This window comes from Mus pahari, chromosome 1 (assembly GCF_900095145.1).
Source record: "Mus pahari chromosome 1, PAHARI_EIJ_v1.1, whole genome shotgun sequence".
Lineage (NCBI taxonomy): Eukaryota > Metazoa > Chordata > Mammalia > Rodentia > Muridae > Mus > Mus pahari.
In genome coordinates this window covers 98239961-98254525 of record NC_034590.1, presented here as the reverse complement: position 1 = coordinate 98254525, position 14565 = coordinate 98239961, and the positions used below count along the sequence as shown (strand labels likewise).

General features: G+C 41.8%; 1 protein-coding gene across 2 annotated transcripts in view; it reads right to left on the bottom strand.

Annotated features, from left to right (window-relative positions):
* Nucleotides 1–14565, bottom strand: part of Sec23ip (SEC23 interacting protein) — a 44309-nt gene that overhangs the window by 3889 nt on the left and 25855 nt on the right. The window contains exons 12-18 of one of the 2 annotated variants that reach the window (XM_021199581.1): nt 13518–13613; nt 8954–9151; nt 3826–3981; nt 3365–3467; nt 2144–2329; nt 1345–1507; nt 868–969 (exon numbers count right to left, since the gene is read on the bottom strand). In XM_021199581.1, the coding sequence (XP_021055240.1) occupies nt 888–969; nt 1345–1507; nt 2144–2329; nt 3365–3467; nt 3826–3981; nt 8954–9151; nt 13518–13613 (984 nt within the window). In that variant the 3' untranslated portion in view covers nt 868–887. The remainder of the gene's footprint in view (nt 1–867; nt 970–1344; nt 1508–2143; nt 2330–3364; nt 3468–3825; nt 3982–8953; nt 9152–13517; nt 13614–14565) is intronic. The other variant, XM_029540710.1, reaches the window with a different exon arrangement.

Genomic DNA, 14565 nt, shown 5'->3' with positions numbered 1-14565 from the left:
AAAAAAAAAAAAAAAAAAAAAAAAAAAAAAGAAAGAGTAAACTAGCTAAATAGACTCGAGAAGAAAACTCCTTCTGGTCAAGAGAACAGGTTTCTGGCCTGGGAAAGTGTGTAAGCACCTGGCCAACAGACCATTCCTATGAGGGTGGGTTTGCCTCAGGCCATGCTAACAAGATTGCCAGAACAGTTTTCCTTTTAGTAAGAAACTGTACCTTCTTCCCTTCCCAGAACTCTACCCTGCCTTTTATCCCTCTTTGAGGAATCATGAAATCTGGCTGGGTCTTCACCCTTCTGAGGCCTGAGTAAGAAAGGCACAATTTTTCCTTTTCCTGTCTCTTTCTTTTAGATCCTGGCCAGATCGAAGCATACGTCTTCCTGGCATTTTGGAGCATCCTTCCTACAGCTTCTCTCCCCAGCTGGCTGCTTGTCCACCATGTGTCTGACTTCTATGCCAGCTTAAATGGCCTTGTTCCCTTCTCTTCTTCTCCTCTTACAGCTGGCCTACCCTGAAACTCTTTCTTTGTGTGTGTGGTTTTTCGAGACACGATTTCTTTATGTAGCCCTGGCTATCCTGGGAACTCAATCTGCAGACCAGGCTAGCCTTGAACTCACAGAGATCCACCTGCGTCTGCCTCCTGGGTGCTGAAATGTTAGTGTACCACTACTGCCCAGCTGGGACTTTTTCTTTTAAACACTAGTACAAATGTCCTTGAGCTTCCATTTGAGCCCATTCCTAAATTCTTTTAATGAGTCTAAAATCCCAAGAGAGAACCTGATTTCCCTCTATCACCTGACAAACACAAAAGGAACTCCAAAATTCCAACAACACAAACATCAGCATGTACACATTCAATAAGGATTAACTCACCATGTAAAATACAAGTCTGCTCAATGCTGGGGCTGCTCTGGACTAATGTTCATTGTTCGATAAATTTCTTTAAGTAACAAGAGGGCAGTATCTTCAGATTCCCTGTCAGAAAGAAAACAACACTTAAACATACATGGAAGAATGCCTTTTAATGGCCTCACAATACAGTGTGCAAGCAACAATGGTCTCTGTTCAAAAGCACATGACACACTGCCACCTTGTGGATAACTCATTCTATGCAGCTTTTAGAAAGGTTAATGAGTCAGAAATGTAAACTGCTAACCAATTCTTCCTTAGTATCTCCACTCTGAATGTAAAACAAAACCTTAAAGGGGGAAATGCTTTTGAATGTACGAGTTCAGTGGGTAGAATTTATTAAGTCTATTATAAATGGGCAATTAATACAGACTTTCACCACAGTGAAAACATTGTACTAATTAAAGCCGTTCAAAGAGAATCAGAGTGAAGAATACTTACCAATAGCATAAGTGACTCTGAAGAGCAAAAAGATACTCATTGAAACTCTCGATTGGCTTTTCTTGAAGAACATAATCAATCCGGCGGCCTCCATTTAACATTCCAACCTTTCCTAAGTAGTCCTCATCCTTGGAAAGTTCTGGACTTTCAACAATCTTTTCTGCTAGAATTTAAAGCATTTCAGTATCAAAGTCAATCATTTAATCATTATCGTCTGACTTTAGCTGACTCTCTGTGTTCAATGAATATCGCTTGACACACGTAGCAACTGGGGAGCTACCAGACTCACTCCCCATTCCTCCAGAGAACAGAGGAAGAGGGGCTGGTTCCCCAAGAGAGAAGAGAGAGAATCAACAGCTGACAGAAGTTGTGAAGGGGTAAGAGAGCATTGCAGAAAAAAAAAAAAAGAAACAGAATTAGACTCTGAATGTCACGAAGCACAATGACCTGACATTGCATGCGAAGCCTAAGGACACAGTTCAGCAGGAGCAGAAGGATGGAACCTCACAGTGTCTTTCCAGAGCCTGAATACAAACTTAGCTCTCAACTCATGTTCCACCCCAGTCTGAACAATCTAAATAAAACCTTAAAATTGCAGCTAAAAGCCAAGAAATAGCAGATAAAACTTAATTTGCAGCTGCATCTGACACTGCAGGATGTCAGGACTCCGTCTCCTTTACAGAAGGTCCATCCGATCTGACAGAATCTGTCTGGAAAGAAAAACTCTCCAACGATGCCCAAGCATATGCGCTCTTCAGGCACAGTCTGTCCTGGAAAGTGCTTCCAGTATCCAATTTACCTTCAACTACTTGCTTTTCCTCTTCCTCTTTGATTTGGTTGGCCACCTTCTCCAATTCTTCTTGCAGCTGAGTAGAAGAGGTGTGAGCACGTGCAAATTCGTTGAGTGTCTGCCAAGCACTTTTCAGAGAGCTGATAAAGCCCTGCTTCAGATCGGATCCCATTCGAGAAAGGCTCTCTTTCAACTCTAAACGGATTCACATGACACCCCAGGTTACTCAGCCACTACAGTGCTGTGCTCCAGACAAGCAAGGCTCCCCTCCTCCCCCTTCCTCCTTCCTTCCTCCTCCTCTTAACTATCATTAGGGAGCTTCTTGGAACCAAGAACCCACAATAGGATAAAATGTTGACTTGGGGTTGAGTTTTTTCAAGATGGGTCTCACTATGTAGGGCTGGCCTTAAAATCAAAATCTTCCTGCTTCAGCCTCCAAGTACTAAAATTTAAGTATGCACTTGCATGCCTGGCTTTTTGTTTGTTTGTTTGTTTGTTTTCTGACACATGGTCTTGGAGCCTCTAGCTTAGGGTGACCCTCACGTCTCAGATTCCTGAGCACTAAGATTTCAGGAAGTGCCACTGAAACCACTTCTTTTTAGCAACCTGATCTGTTCCAAACCTACAATTTTTTTAAAAAAGAAGTTCAAACACCATAACATAAACATCATCCTACAAATTTTTACTGGAATTCTTAAGACAGGTCTGTAACAGCTAGGTGTTGGGGCATATGTCTTTAAATCCCAGCACTAAGGAGGGAAAGGCAGGTGGATAGATTTATTGTAAGTTCATGCCAAGCCTGGTCTGCACAGTGAGTTCCAGGATAGCCAGGGCTCTGTAGAGAGAATTGGTTCCTTAAAGCTGTCCTCTTAAGCCAGGCAGTGGTGGTACATGCCTTTAATACCAGCACTTGGGAGGCAGAGGCAGTTGGATTTCTGAGTTTGAGGCCAGCCTGGTCTACAGAGTGAGTTCCAGGACAGCCAGGGCTCTGTAGACAGAAACTGGTTCCTTAATGCTGTCCTCTTATCTCCACATGTGTACAGTAGCACGCACGTGCCTATATACAAAGACATCACACATAAATTGTTTAAATGTTCATGATTCACTACAGATTACCAGATAGTTTTGATGTGACTCAGTGCCTCTAAGTCATTTTGCAGCCAGGAACAACCTTGAACTCCTAACCTTCTGCCTGTTCTGCAGGAAGTGTACACAGCATTCACTTCTTACCTAAGTGAAGTCTCTTTCTGCCTTTGTGATGTGGAATGAGAACAGCTTTTAAGTCCAAATCTGGAGCAATCATAGGCTCTAATCTGTATGCCACTGGATCGAGCTGAAGGAAGAGAGGCAGGAACCATCAGTTACTTATTTGAAGTTACAGGCCACAGTCAGCGAAGCACACAGCTACTTGGCCAGCCAGAGAGGGACATTTCCACACCTTCATCAGCTACTGGCTATTATAAGATTTGTGATTTGTAGGTGAAATTACTTTGCAAGCAAAGCAACAAACATGGTTTCCTTTCTGAGTAAAAGCTTTCTGGTACAAATACCTATTGAAGTGTCATCAGACTCTTAGGATGGAAGCTGAGCTTTGCAAATCTTGACTGCTATTAATTTCAAGTAAGAACCTAAGAATCTATGTGGATGAAGAGGACAGAACTTTCATCTTTTTAAAGTGCACAGTAACTCACCGGGTGGTAAATATTGAAGAAGCCTTTACAGGTAGGGAGGCGATAGTTCTCATCAATCCTATCCACACCTCGAATAGTAAGAAACATTCCAATCGGAGAACCCAGGGCAAAGAAAATTTCTGGTTCAAAGTCTAATGAATTGTAAGCAACAGAAACCTAGGAAAAAAAACACAATAATAAGAAAATATTTCCACAGACACATAGACAAAACTCTGAATTTTTCAATGTTCTTGGCTCTGCACTATCTCCCAAGCATCCAAATACAGAGGCCTCTCAGAAGTGGCTGCTGTGAGCTGAAGAAGGTAAGCATGTCTCATTAAAACTTCAGTCTGTGGCATTCTGCTCCACTTCTGAGATAATAAACACAGCACAGCAGCACAGCAGAACCTGCAGCACCCGCCCAGCCTGCTTCTACACTTGGTCAAGTTTCATGACGTCTTTTGCCTCTGCTAGTGTTATAACGTGGAGATTTTCACAGTGCTAAACTCATCATAATGGAACCCAAGGAAGGCCACAGAAAGCACTATCAGCGCGAAGAGGCGCTCTAATCTTCGGCAGTCCCTGATACTATTACCATCTATCTCCTCCTTAAAGAGCTGGAGGCAGGGAAAGAAGAAAGCACAGGGTCACCCTTGGATGCAGTGATTTAGAAACCAGCCAGGATACACAAGACTCCGTATCAAAAAAAAAAATCCATTTAAGGCAAACTTCCTGTGAGAAAAAGGATTTGTATGAAGGAGCACATCTGAAATAATCTGCATGGAGTCTCTCGAGGGAAAGCATAGACAACTGTGTGGCAGCACACTATGTTTATCAAGTGCTTCCTTTTTACTCTACTTCAGGGGCAGGAAAATGTCTTCTTGTCATGTTGGTATGAAGAAGAAACTTAAGGGTTCTTTGGAAAGTTGGTTGATGGTGTTAAGCTGGGGCAAACACGTGAAGGAACGTTTCACTGAAGCAGACACAGGAGAGAAAATATTCTGCTAAAGCAAGCATGTGAAAGGACACGTGGTGAAGGATTCTTTGCTGACAACACACATGCATTGGTCTGCCTTACACTGCATAGTTGAGCTGCGAGACACCATAGACAGAAACACACCAAAAATCTGGTGGTGTGCTGCAGTTTGTTGCCGCTTCCAAGGACTCAGGCTGATTGGATGCACGTGCTGGGGCAAGGCACACAGAGGACACATGATGTTTGGAGGGCATAAATAGGACTCCACAGAGTGACAGAGGCAGAGCTTGGCTTGCTGGTACAGCTAGCTGTGCAACACTTGTGGGTCTCCTGTCTTCGCTGATCTTCACTTCCCTGAGAGAGGCACAGGCGAGAACTTCTCCTGGTGTTCCTGTTGGTCCCTCCTGCTGACTCAAGCTGAGGCTGAAGCCTGACTGTCATGTCACCACTGTTGCTAACCTGACTCTACTGAACTGGACTGCTGGTGTATCTGTGAAGTGCTTATGAGTGGATTGAGCTACCGCTGCCTGATAACCTATGAACTGAACTGCCGATTTCCTGACAACACAGGAGGGAGTTGTATGGATGCCTCACATCAAATAAAGAGCCTATAGCCTATGTCTTAGGCAGGAAATAAAGTGGGATATCTGGAAGATAAAGAATTCTGGGAGAGGAGGAGGCAGGGAGAGGAGCCCAAAAAGAGGTGAGGAGATGGGAGACAGGCACATGGTAGCTGAGCACAGGGAAGCAGCCACACTGCAGAAGGTAGGTTAAAATAAATGGCTAGGGCTGGTGAGATGGCTCAGCAGGTAAGAGCACCCGACTGCTCTTCCAAAGGTCCTAAGTTCAAATCCCAGCAACCACATGGTGGCTCACAACCATCTGTAACGAGATCTGATTCCCTCTTCTGGAGTGTCTGAAGACAGCTACAGTGTACTTACATAGAATAGATAAATTTTAAAAATAAATAAATAAATAAATAAATAAATGGCTATCTTTGGTTACCATCTAGTCAGAATAGAGCCTAGCTATATAGCCAAGGTATTTGTAAATATAATTTGAGTCTGAATCTTATTTCTGGGAGCATGGGCCTGGGAAGCAAAACTGTGGCCTAACTTCAACACCTTATGGCGAAAAAAATGCCTTAAGAAATACAAGTGAGGCTTGGGGTGGTTTAATAGGGAAACACCAGTTTTAAGTATGAGAACCTGAGTTTAACCCCTAAAACCTACATCATGGCAGATGTGGTGGTGCATGCATGGAAGCCCAGTGCTGGAGGTGGAGGCAGGAGCACCCCTGAGCTTGCTGGCCAGAAGCACCCCTGAGCTTGCTGGCCAGTCTGGCCAACTGGTGATTCACAAAACAGGAAGAGACCCTGTCTCAAATGACACAGTCTTGTTCTTGAGTATCCAAGGTTTTCCTCCAGCCTCCACACACAACACACAAGGCATTAAAAAAGGAGAAAGAAAATATCAAACATCTCAAGTGCTCAAAGAAATACAATGTGATCCATTTTACCATTTTCCTTGAAAGGTCATCAGAAACATAAATGAAATACAAAGAAAGAAAGAGGAATTCAATTTATATGTTTAAAAATAGCTTCTTAAGAACAAAGTTGTAAAAGTGATCATATAGGTTAGAGAGATGGCTCAGCAGTTAAAAACATTTGATACAGGCTGGGCATAGAGACACACGTCTTTACTCCCAGGACTCAATGGCAGGCAGATTTCTGTAATTTTGAGGCCAGCCTGGTCTACAAATGGAGTCTAAGATGCAGAGAAGCCCTGTAAGAAAAGAAAAGAAAAGAAAAGAAAAGAAAAGAAAAGAAAAGAAAAGAAAAGAAAAGAAAAGAAAAGAAAAGAAAAGAAAAGAAAAGAAAAGAANGAAAGGAAAGGAAAGGAAAGGAAAGGAAAGGAAAGGAAAGGAAAGGAAAGGAAAGGAAAGGATAGAAAAGAAAAGAAAAGAAAAGAAAAGAAAAGAAAAGAAAAGAAAAGAAAAGAAAAGAAAAAAAAAGAAAAGAAAAGAGAAAAGGAAAAACAGATATTCTTATATTCTTACAAAGGATCTGAGTTTGTTTCCCAGAACCACATAGTGGCTCACAACCATCTGTAATTCCTATAGGATCCAAAGCCCTTTTCTGACCTTCAAGGACACCAGGCACAAAAATGGCACACATGTATACATGGCAAGAAAAATACTCATACGCATAAAATAAGAAAATCTAAAAACAAAAAACATTGTAAAGGTGATCCTATTAACATGTTTTAGAGAAAAACAAGGGCTTAGAGTATCAGTCTGTGGTATAGCACTCGCCTACCATGCGCAAAGCACCAGTTTCCATTTGAACATGGAAAAAGAATAAAAAAGACTAGAGAGATGGCTCAGTGGTTAAGAACATTGGTTCTTGCAGAAGACCCAAGTTCAACTTAAGGCATCCACATGGCCGCTCACAAAACCATCTGTAACTCTAGCTCCAGGGAGTTGGCACTGTCTTTTGCCCTCTGTAGGCACTGCATGAAGTACAAAAACATATATGTAGGTAAAATACCCATACACATAAAATAAGTAAATACATATTTTAAAATTAAAAGAAGTAAGTACAAAGGAGCAGATAACAGTGCACTGGCAGTTCTGGGTGGGAGAAGCAAGCTCATAAAGCGTCTCACTTCGTGGTGTGCTCTAAGCATTCAAGGAGCTCAGAGCCTACAGTGCCACACCACAAGGAGGCAAGGAAGTTTCCTTCTTTATTAGCACTGGCTCTGGTCTGCTCAGGATTAAAAAAGAAAAGACAGGATCTCATTAGAAGGCCCTGTCTGGCCTGAAACTCACTGTGCAAACCAGGCTGGCCTTGAACTCAGAACCTTCTAAAGGCATGCCATACCTGGCAACAAAAGACATTTAATACAATCTGAGGTTAGCAAGAAAGATAGCTCAGCAAAAGTAAAGGTGTTTGCTACTAAAACTAAAGGCCTAAATTTGAGTCCCTGTCACACTTAGTAAGAGGGAACTAAGTCTCACAGGTTGTTCACTGACCTCCATATTGAGTGTCATGATATGCCTATACAAACACAAAATTAAAAACTATATGCAATAACAAATTTAAAAATAAATATCTGGCCGGGCCTGGTGGCGCAGGCCTTTAATCCCAGCACTCGGGAGGCAGAGGCAGGCGGATTTCTGAGTTCGAGGCCAGCCTGGTCTACCAAGTGAGTTCCAGGACAGCCAGAGCTATACAGAGAAACCCTGTCTCAAAAAAAAAAAAACCAAAAAATAAATAAATAAATAAATAAATAAATAAATAAATATCTGTGTGTTTATGTGTGTACATTTTCCTGTGTATAAGTTTGGGCAAGTGCTTGTGTTAATCCTCTCCTTCCTCCTATTTGTCTGTATTTGCATATGCCAGGCTAACTCTCCTATAACTTTCTAGGGATTCTCCTGTCTCCACCTCTTTGTTCCCCTAGGAACACTGGGATTCCAGAAGAACCCTACCACACCCAACTTTGTACAGGTTCTAGAAATTTGAACGCATATCTTCCTGCTTCTATGATAAGCACTTTTCCCACTGAGTCATCTCTCCAGCCCTAAAAAAATAGAATCTTAGGAAGGAACTGGACTTAAAAGTGTAAAGAGGTTAGATCAAGCATCAAGTTCCAAGCTGTGCTTTCTCAACTCTCTTAGACTAACAGGCCCCATATGAACAACAGTAAATATACTGAAAGTGACATCATCCCAGAGTATTTCTATACTCTGAATACAAGTATATTGGATAATCTTATTAAACACACTATTGTCGATGGCTTGCTCACTTTTTATAGGAACTCCTCACACACAAACTACAAGTAGCAGTAGAGTACGCCAATTCCTCAAAGAAATGCATATTCTGAACATGATTTTATAACTCCAGCCCTTTGTGTTGTTACCAATTATAAGACTTAATGCTATAAATTATGAACAGAAAGACTAAAACAGTTACAGAACTGAGATAACATGCTCTGAATACATGCCATCTCTTGAGCATTACCAAAGAGCATAAAATGTTTACTAAGAGAAAACCAGTTTTCTGTGTGCAGCTCCAAATGCATTCTACATAGCTACTTCCAAACACACAGGCAGACCAAATGATAAATGTGCATTTCCAACCTAAGATGCTAGCCTCAGTAACAAACTCACCTGTCCTGTGCCAACTTCAAAAGATTCATAATCAACCCGTACAGAAGACACATAAGCCCCAACTGAGAGCTTCCTCTTGGACTCGTTTGACTCTGAAGATGGAGAAACCATTTCCTTAGTTTTTGGAGCACTCTCGTCTTGTCCTTTTGTCAAAGCAGCCAGTGCTGCCTTCTTTTCTGCTGCTGCTTTTTTCTGCTCCTATAAAACACCACAACAGTTTAAGATGATCATGAGGAAAAGCCCAGTTCTTAGCTATCGCGAGATATACTACCATGCAATTAAGGAATTCTTACTAATTTAGGTATGGTAATAATACTGGGATTATTGGGAAAAGGTACTTTTAGAAAATATTTATTTTTTGAGTTGGGCATAGTGGCGAACACCCTTCATCACACACTTGGAAGACAGAGGCAGGTGGATTTCTGAGTTCTAGGACAGCCAGGTCACTTTTACTTATGTGTATCTGTATATACACTGCTATAGGAGTGGGTGCCAAGTGTATGTTGGTTACCACAAAGGCCTGAAAGGGCACTGCATCCCTTGGAGCTGGGGTGAGGGCAAGTTGCAGCCACCGTGCAGCTGCCGAGAACCTAGCCTAGCTCCTTCTACAAGAGCAGCAAGTTCTGCTAGCTGCTGAGCAAACTCTCCAGACTCTCAGAAAAAGTACCTTTTAGAGACACATACTATCATCAGGAAAGACATGCTGTGATAACTATAATAAACTGTGCAATTCTTAGAAAAATAAAGATTACAAAAGACAAAATACAGTAAAACAGCTAATATTCAATCTAACATAAATCTCAAAATTATTAAGTATAAGAGGGTGAACACAAAACTAATACTCTACTGACTCTACCTACATGGTCTAGGCAGAAACATTTTTGTAATGACTTTATTTCCCAAGGCACTCACTGAGAGGGAAGAGCCAGTAGGAAGCAGTGGCACGAGAGACAGACAGACACTGTTTCTTTCTTTAGGTGCTTAGCTGGGCCCACAACACTTCAAGAGCTAAGTATTTCCACAAAGCAAACAGCAAAAGCTATGGGGCAAATATATAAAAAGATGCTAATGCTGGTAAGACAAAGCCTGTTTGCAGTGGTTGGTAACTACTCCCTGACTGCACCTCGTGTCACAAGGTGCGCACTTACCAAAGTGGACCTCTATCCACAACGTCAGAGCCCCTTGCTCCCTAGGCTGGGAAGGGTTAGGCTAGTCTCTAACAGCAGCTACACTAAACAGCTGACCAAATGTTCTTTCCTATTGATTAATTCTAAAATACTAACAAAACAGGAAAGTAGTCCAACCGGTTAATATGAAGGACAATAGGATCAAAGACAGCTCAGTCAGCAGCATGGGAGCTCATCCCACCACTGGGATTTCGGGCAACTTCACTCTCACCCTTTGTCTGTGGCATAATCTGAAACCTAAAATCAAAACCTCTATGAATTCTTCCAGCTGCAATTTACTTTCTCGCTCAACATTACCTCTTACTATATTCAGAGAGTTTAATATTCTAAATGGTAAGAGAGCTACCTAAAGAAATCATGCACTGGGCCTAGAGAGATGGCTCAGCGGTTAAGAGCACTAGCTGCTCTTCCAGAGAACTCAGGTTCAATTCTTAGTACCCACATGGCACTAAAACTCTGTAATTCCATTTCCAGGTGATCTGACAACCTCACAGAAATACATTTAGACAAAAAAACACCAAAGCACATCAAATTTTAAAAGAAGAAAGGAACCATGCACTGGTAATAATCCCAATCCTACAAACTATTCCTTTTCAAATGAAAATGACAAAGATGGTTTACAGAGGAGAAAAAACCCAGACCATGAATATTTGATATCCTTGCTTAAAAAAAAGGCTACTTTTAGACCCATTTTTTTTTCAGTGATAGAAAGCCACTAAGAGACAGTATTATCTTCATCTGTTAAAAATTCACCTGTGAGCAATACCGACCAATGAATGCAAAGAGTGCCTCGCAAAGGCTCAAGGTTCATCTGAAAGCAGTTACGTTTGAATTTAAAAAGTGAGATGGTTATTCATGTTCTGACATCCTTTCAAAGAACTTTTCTACTACTTTATCTTTTATCACAGAAAAAAGCTGAGGACATGAAGCAAACAGCCTGAAGACTTCACTCCTCACTCCTCACTCCTCAGTCCCCGTCCGTCTTGCCATGGGCCTGGCCTCACTGCTGTGTATGGAGAACCAACTGGGCCTACGCACAGAAGCGCCACAGCATACTCCTCAAACAATCTGGGTTGGACCAGCATGCTCATCAGAGCACGAGGAGGTCACTCTGTCTTCTGGATAAGACTGCGGTGGAGATTACCCTCTGGGTAAGACAGGCTGCTGAGAGACGCAGGTGAGAGGAGGAAGCTGTCTGTGAACTGCAACTAGAGAATGACTTATTTACCACACAGGGAAAAGGAAAGACACCTCATAGTCTAGTAGCTTTTCTCAACACTTACTCAAATACAGTTTGCTTTATTTAAAACGCCTTGAATAGTTCTCTTTCCATCCCAAATTCAGACCACTATCATCTTTCTTGGCAACTGAAAAACTCCAATCACTGCTTCTGACATTTATCCCCGCAGTCTCGAGCTCTGCCCTCTGCTCTGAGAACTGTACCAACTGAACTCTGGTGTTACTCCCCTGGCCTGCACAGGCTCCCTAGCCACATCCTTCAGATACTGAACCATGGGACTTACTGATATCAAAGTAAAAATGTAATTCAGGGCTGGAGATGGCTCACTGAGTGCTCTTCCAGAAGTCCTGATTTTAATTCCCAGCAACCACATGGTGGCTCACAACCATTTGTAGTGTCCGCTTCTGGTGTGCCTGAAGACAGCTACAGTCTATTCATATACATTAAATAATTTTTTTAAATGTAATTCAATGTATGGGGGGAAACAAGATAGCTGATAATTAATTTGTCTCAACTTTAAAATTTGCAAGGCCCAGCAAAAGACAGAAAATAATCATTTTTAAAAGCAGAAAAGAGGGACTGGAGAGATGCCTCAGTGGCTAAGAGCACTGGCTGCTCTTCCAGAGGTCCTGAGTTCAATTCCCAGCAACCACATGGTGGAATACAACCATCTGTAATGAGATCCAATGCCCTCTTCTGGTGTGTTTGAAAATAGCGATAATGTACTCATATAATATAATATAAACAACTAATTAATAAAAGCAGAATAGAGCATATTTAAAAGTTTATTCATTACAGAAAATACAAGTTCATGAAATTTTATGTGACTTATGAAATGTATTTTAAATTTTAATTTTTAAAAAACTATAGAATGTAACTCAGGTGGTTACCTAGCATGCACAGAGCTGGGGTTTGATCCCCAGAAATGCATTAAACCAGGCATAGTCGGACAGACATGACCATAATCCCAGCACTGGCAAGGTGACTTGGGGAAGGTCAAAAGCCAAGGTCATCCTCATCTACACAGTAAATCTCAGGCCAGTCGAGGATACATGGGACTGTCTCAAATAAAAATATAAAATGTAGACAAAATAGAAGAATGTGCTAAACTATAACGTGGCAGGTTAAGTCATGTACACTATCTCATACTCATTCTAACCATTCTAACTTTCTATTTCCACATCATCTGTGCATGTGCAGTGAGAAAGAGAACTGGATATGTGCAGGCCACAGCATGCGCATGGAGGTCAGAGAAGAGCTTGTGATATTAAACTCAGGAAGTAAGGCTTGCTGACAGATGCCTTTATTTGCTTAGCAATCTTGCCAGCATGTGGGCCCCATTTTAGTGATGGGGAGAAAAAAAAAAAATCAAGGATCAGAGAAATCAAGTCAGTGCTCATGAATGTGCTATTAATAAGTAGCTTCCCTTCCAGTCAGGGCCACTCATTCATTCATTTGTCAAGAACCTCACAAGTTTTTGTACCCAGAAATCATGAAATATCATCAGTTTTAAAGGGAAAGCTAGAGTTGGGGAGATGGATTAGCAATGAAGAAGAGCACTTGTTCTTGCAGAAGATTCTGGTTTAATTCCCAGGAACCACACGGTCACTCACAACCATCTGTAATTCTAGTTCCAAGGGATCCGACACCCTCTTCTGACCTCTATGAACATCAGGCATGCATATAGTGTACATGTATACATACAGGCAGACAAAACTCCCATACACATAAAATAAATCTTTTAAAGAATTTTTATATAAACTAATAAAAATGAAAAGTCCTCTGTCCTGGGAACTCTGTCCCAGGAACACCAAGTTGTTCAGCTAGTGCAGTGAGAATACAATCCAGACCCAACTGATTCTGGAGCCTGGGTTTCGGTTATTGTATTCCAGGGGGAAGTAAAATAGTTGCCTAACCAAAAGGGTATTGCAAGCTTCTAAATTAAAAATGAGAGCCAGGCACAGTGCCTCACACCTATAATCCCAAGAGGCTCAGGAGGCTGAAGCAAAAGTGAGTTCTAGGGTAGCATGGGCTAGAGCATAAAACCTTGCCTTAAGACACACACACACACACACAAACGTTAGGTTACAAAATGTGTTACTTTATCTTGAGGACAGAAACCAGAAACAAACCTTACCAGTTTGGCTGCTTTAAGTTTTACAAAGTTGGCTATCTTCTTTCTGGGCCCCAGGGGTATCCCCATCTCCTTCAGGTCATCAACTGTGCACATAAGCTTTAAAGGGAAGCGAAGAACATACGAATTAACCAATCTAGAAACTGATGAGCTCAAAGTGGGACACAAAAATATTAAAACAATTAACTGCAGGAAGCTTGGACTTTTGTTTTAAGCCATAAATAAAACTTTCCCATGTTTGTCTCGGTTTACTGTAGAGCGCCTGTAGAGCACGTGAAGCCCTGACTTCAGTATACAGCACCACACAAACATGTTAATTAGCCTCTCCGTTAAAATTCTATTATTTCTAATAGAAAACATGTTTATGTCATGCAAAATTCTGAAGCTATACTGTCAAACATAAAATGAATCTCTCTCCTCAAATCTTTCCTGTCCATTCTGGTCCCAACCATCCAATTCTTTCAGGGACAACTGCTAACAATCTGCCCTCTGCAGAAATCCCTCGGGTGCACACAACAGTGACATCCTCTTCCGTGTATGTGCGTGTGTGTGTGCGTGTGCGTGTGCGTGTGTGTGTGTGTGTGTGTGTGTGTGTGTGTGTGTATGTGTGTTGACTTCAAGCTAACAGATCAAGATCCATGATGATATATGTCATTCACCTGCTTCATAGTTCTATATCAGGGCTGCCCAAATGAATCCACCAGCATCCTGTCTGTGTGCACTGTGGCTGCTAAGGTCCCACAGTGTTAAACCAGTGTTCAGTGAACATCCCTGTAGCATTCCCAGGCATTCTAGACTTGTTCCAAGGCATTGAGGCCACCTGTTACATTCTTTCCTGTAAGTCATATTCTTGTTCGCACAGCCTGTGTGCCTGCTGCTTATCACTAATTCAATATAAGCTCTGACTATAAAAGCCCCTTCTGGGCTGGTGAGATGGCTGAGTGGGTAAGAGCACTTACTGCTCTTCTGAAGATCCTGAGTTCAAATCCCAGCAACGACATGGTGGCTCACAACCATCCGTAATGAGATCTGATGCCCTCTTCTGGTGTGT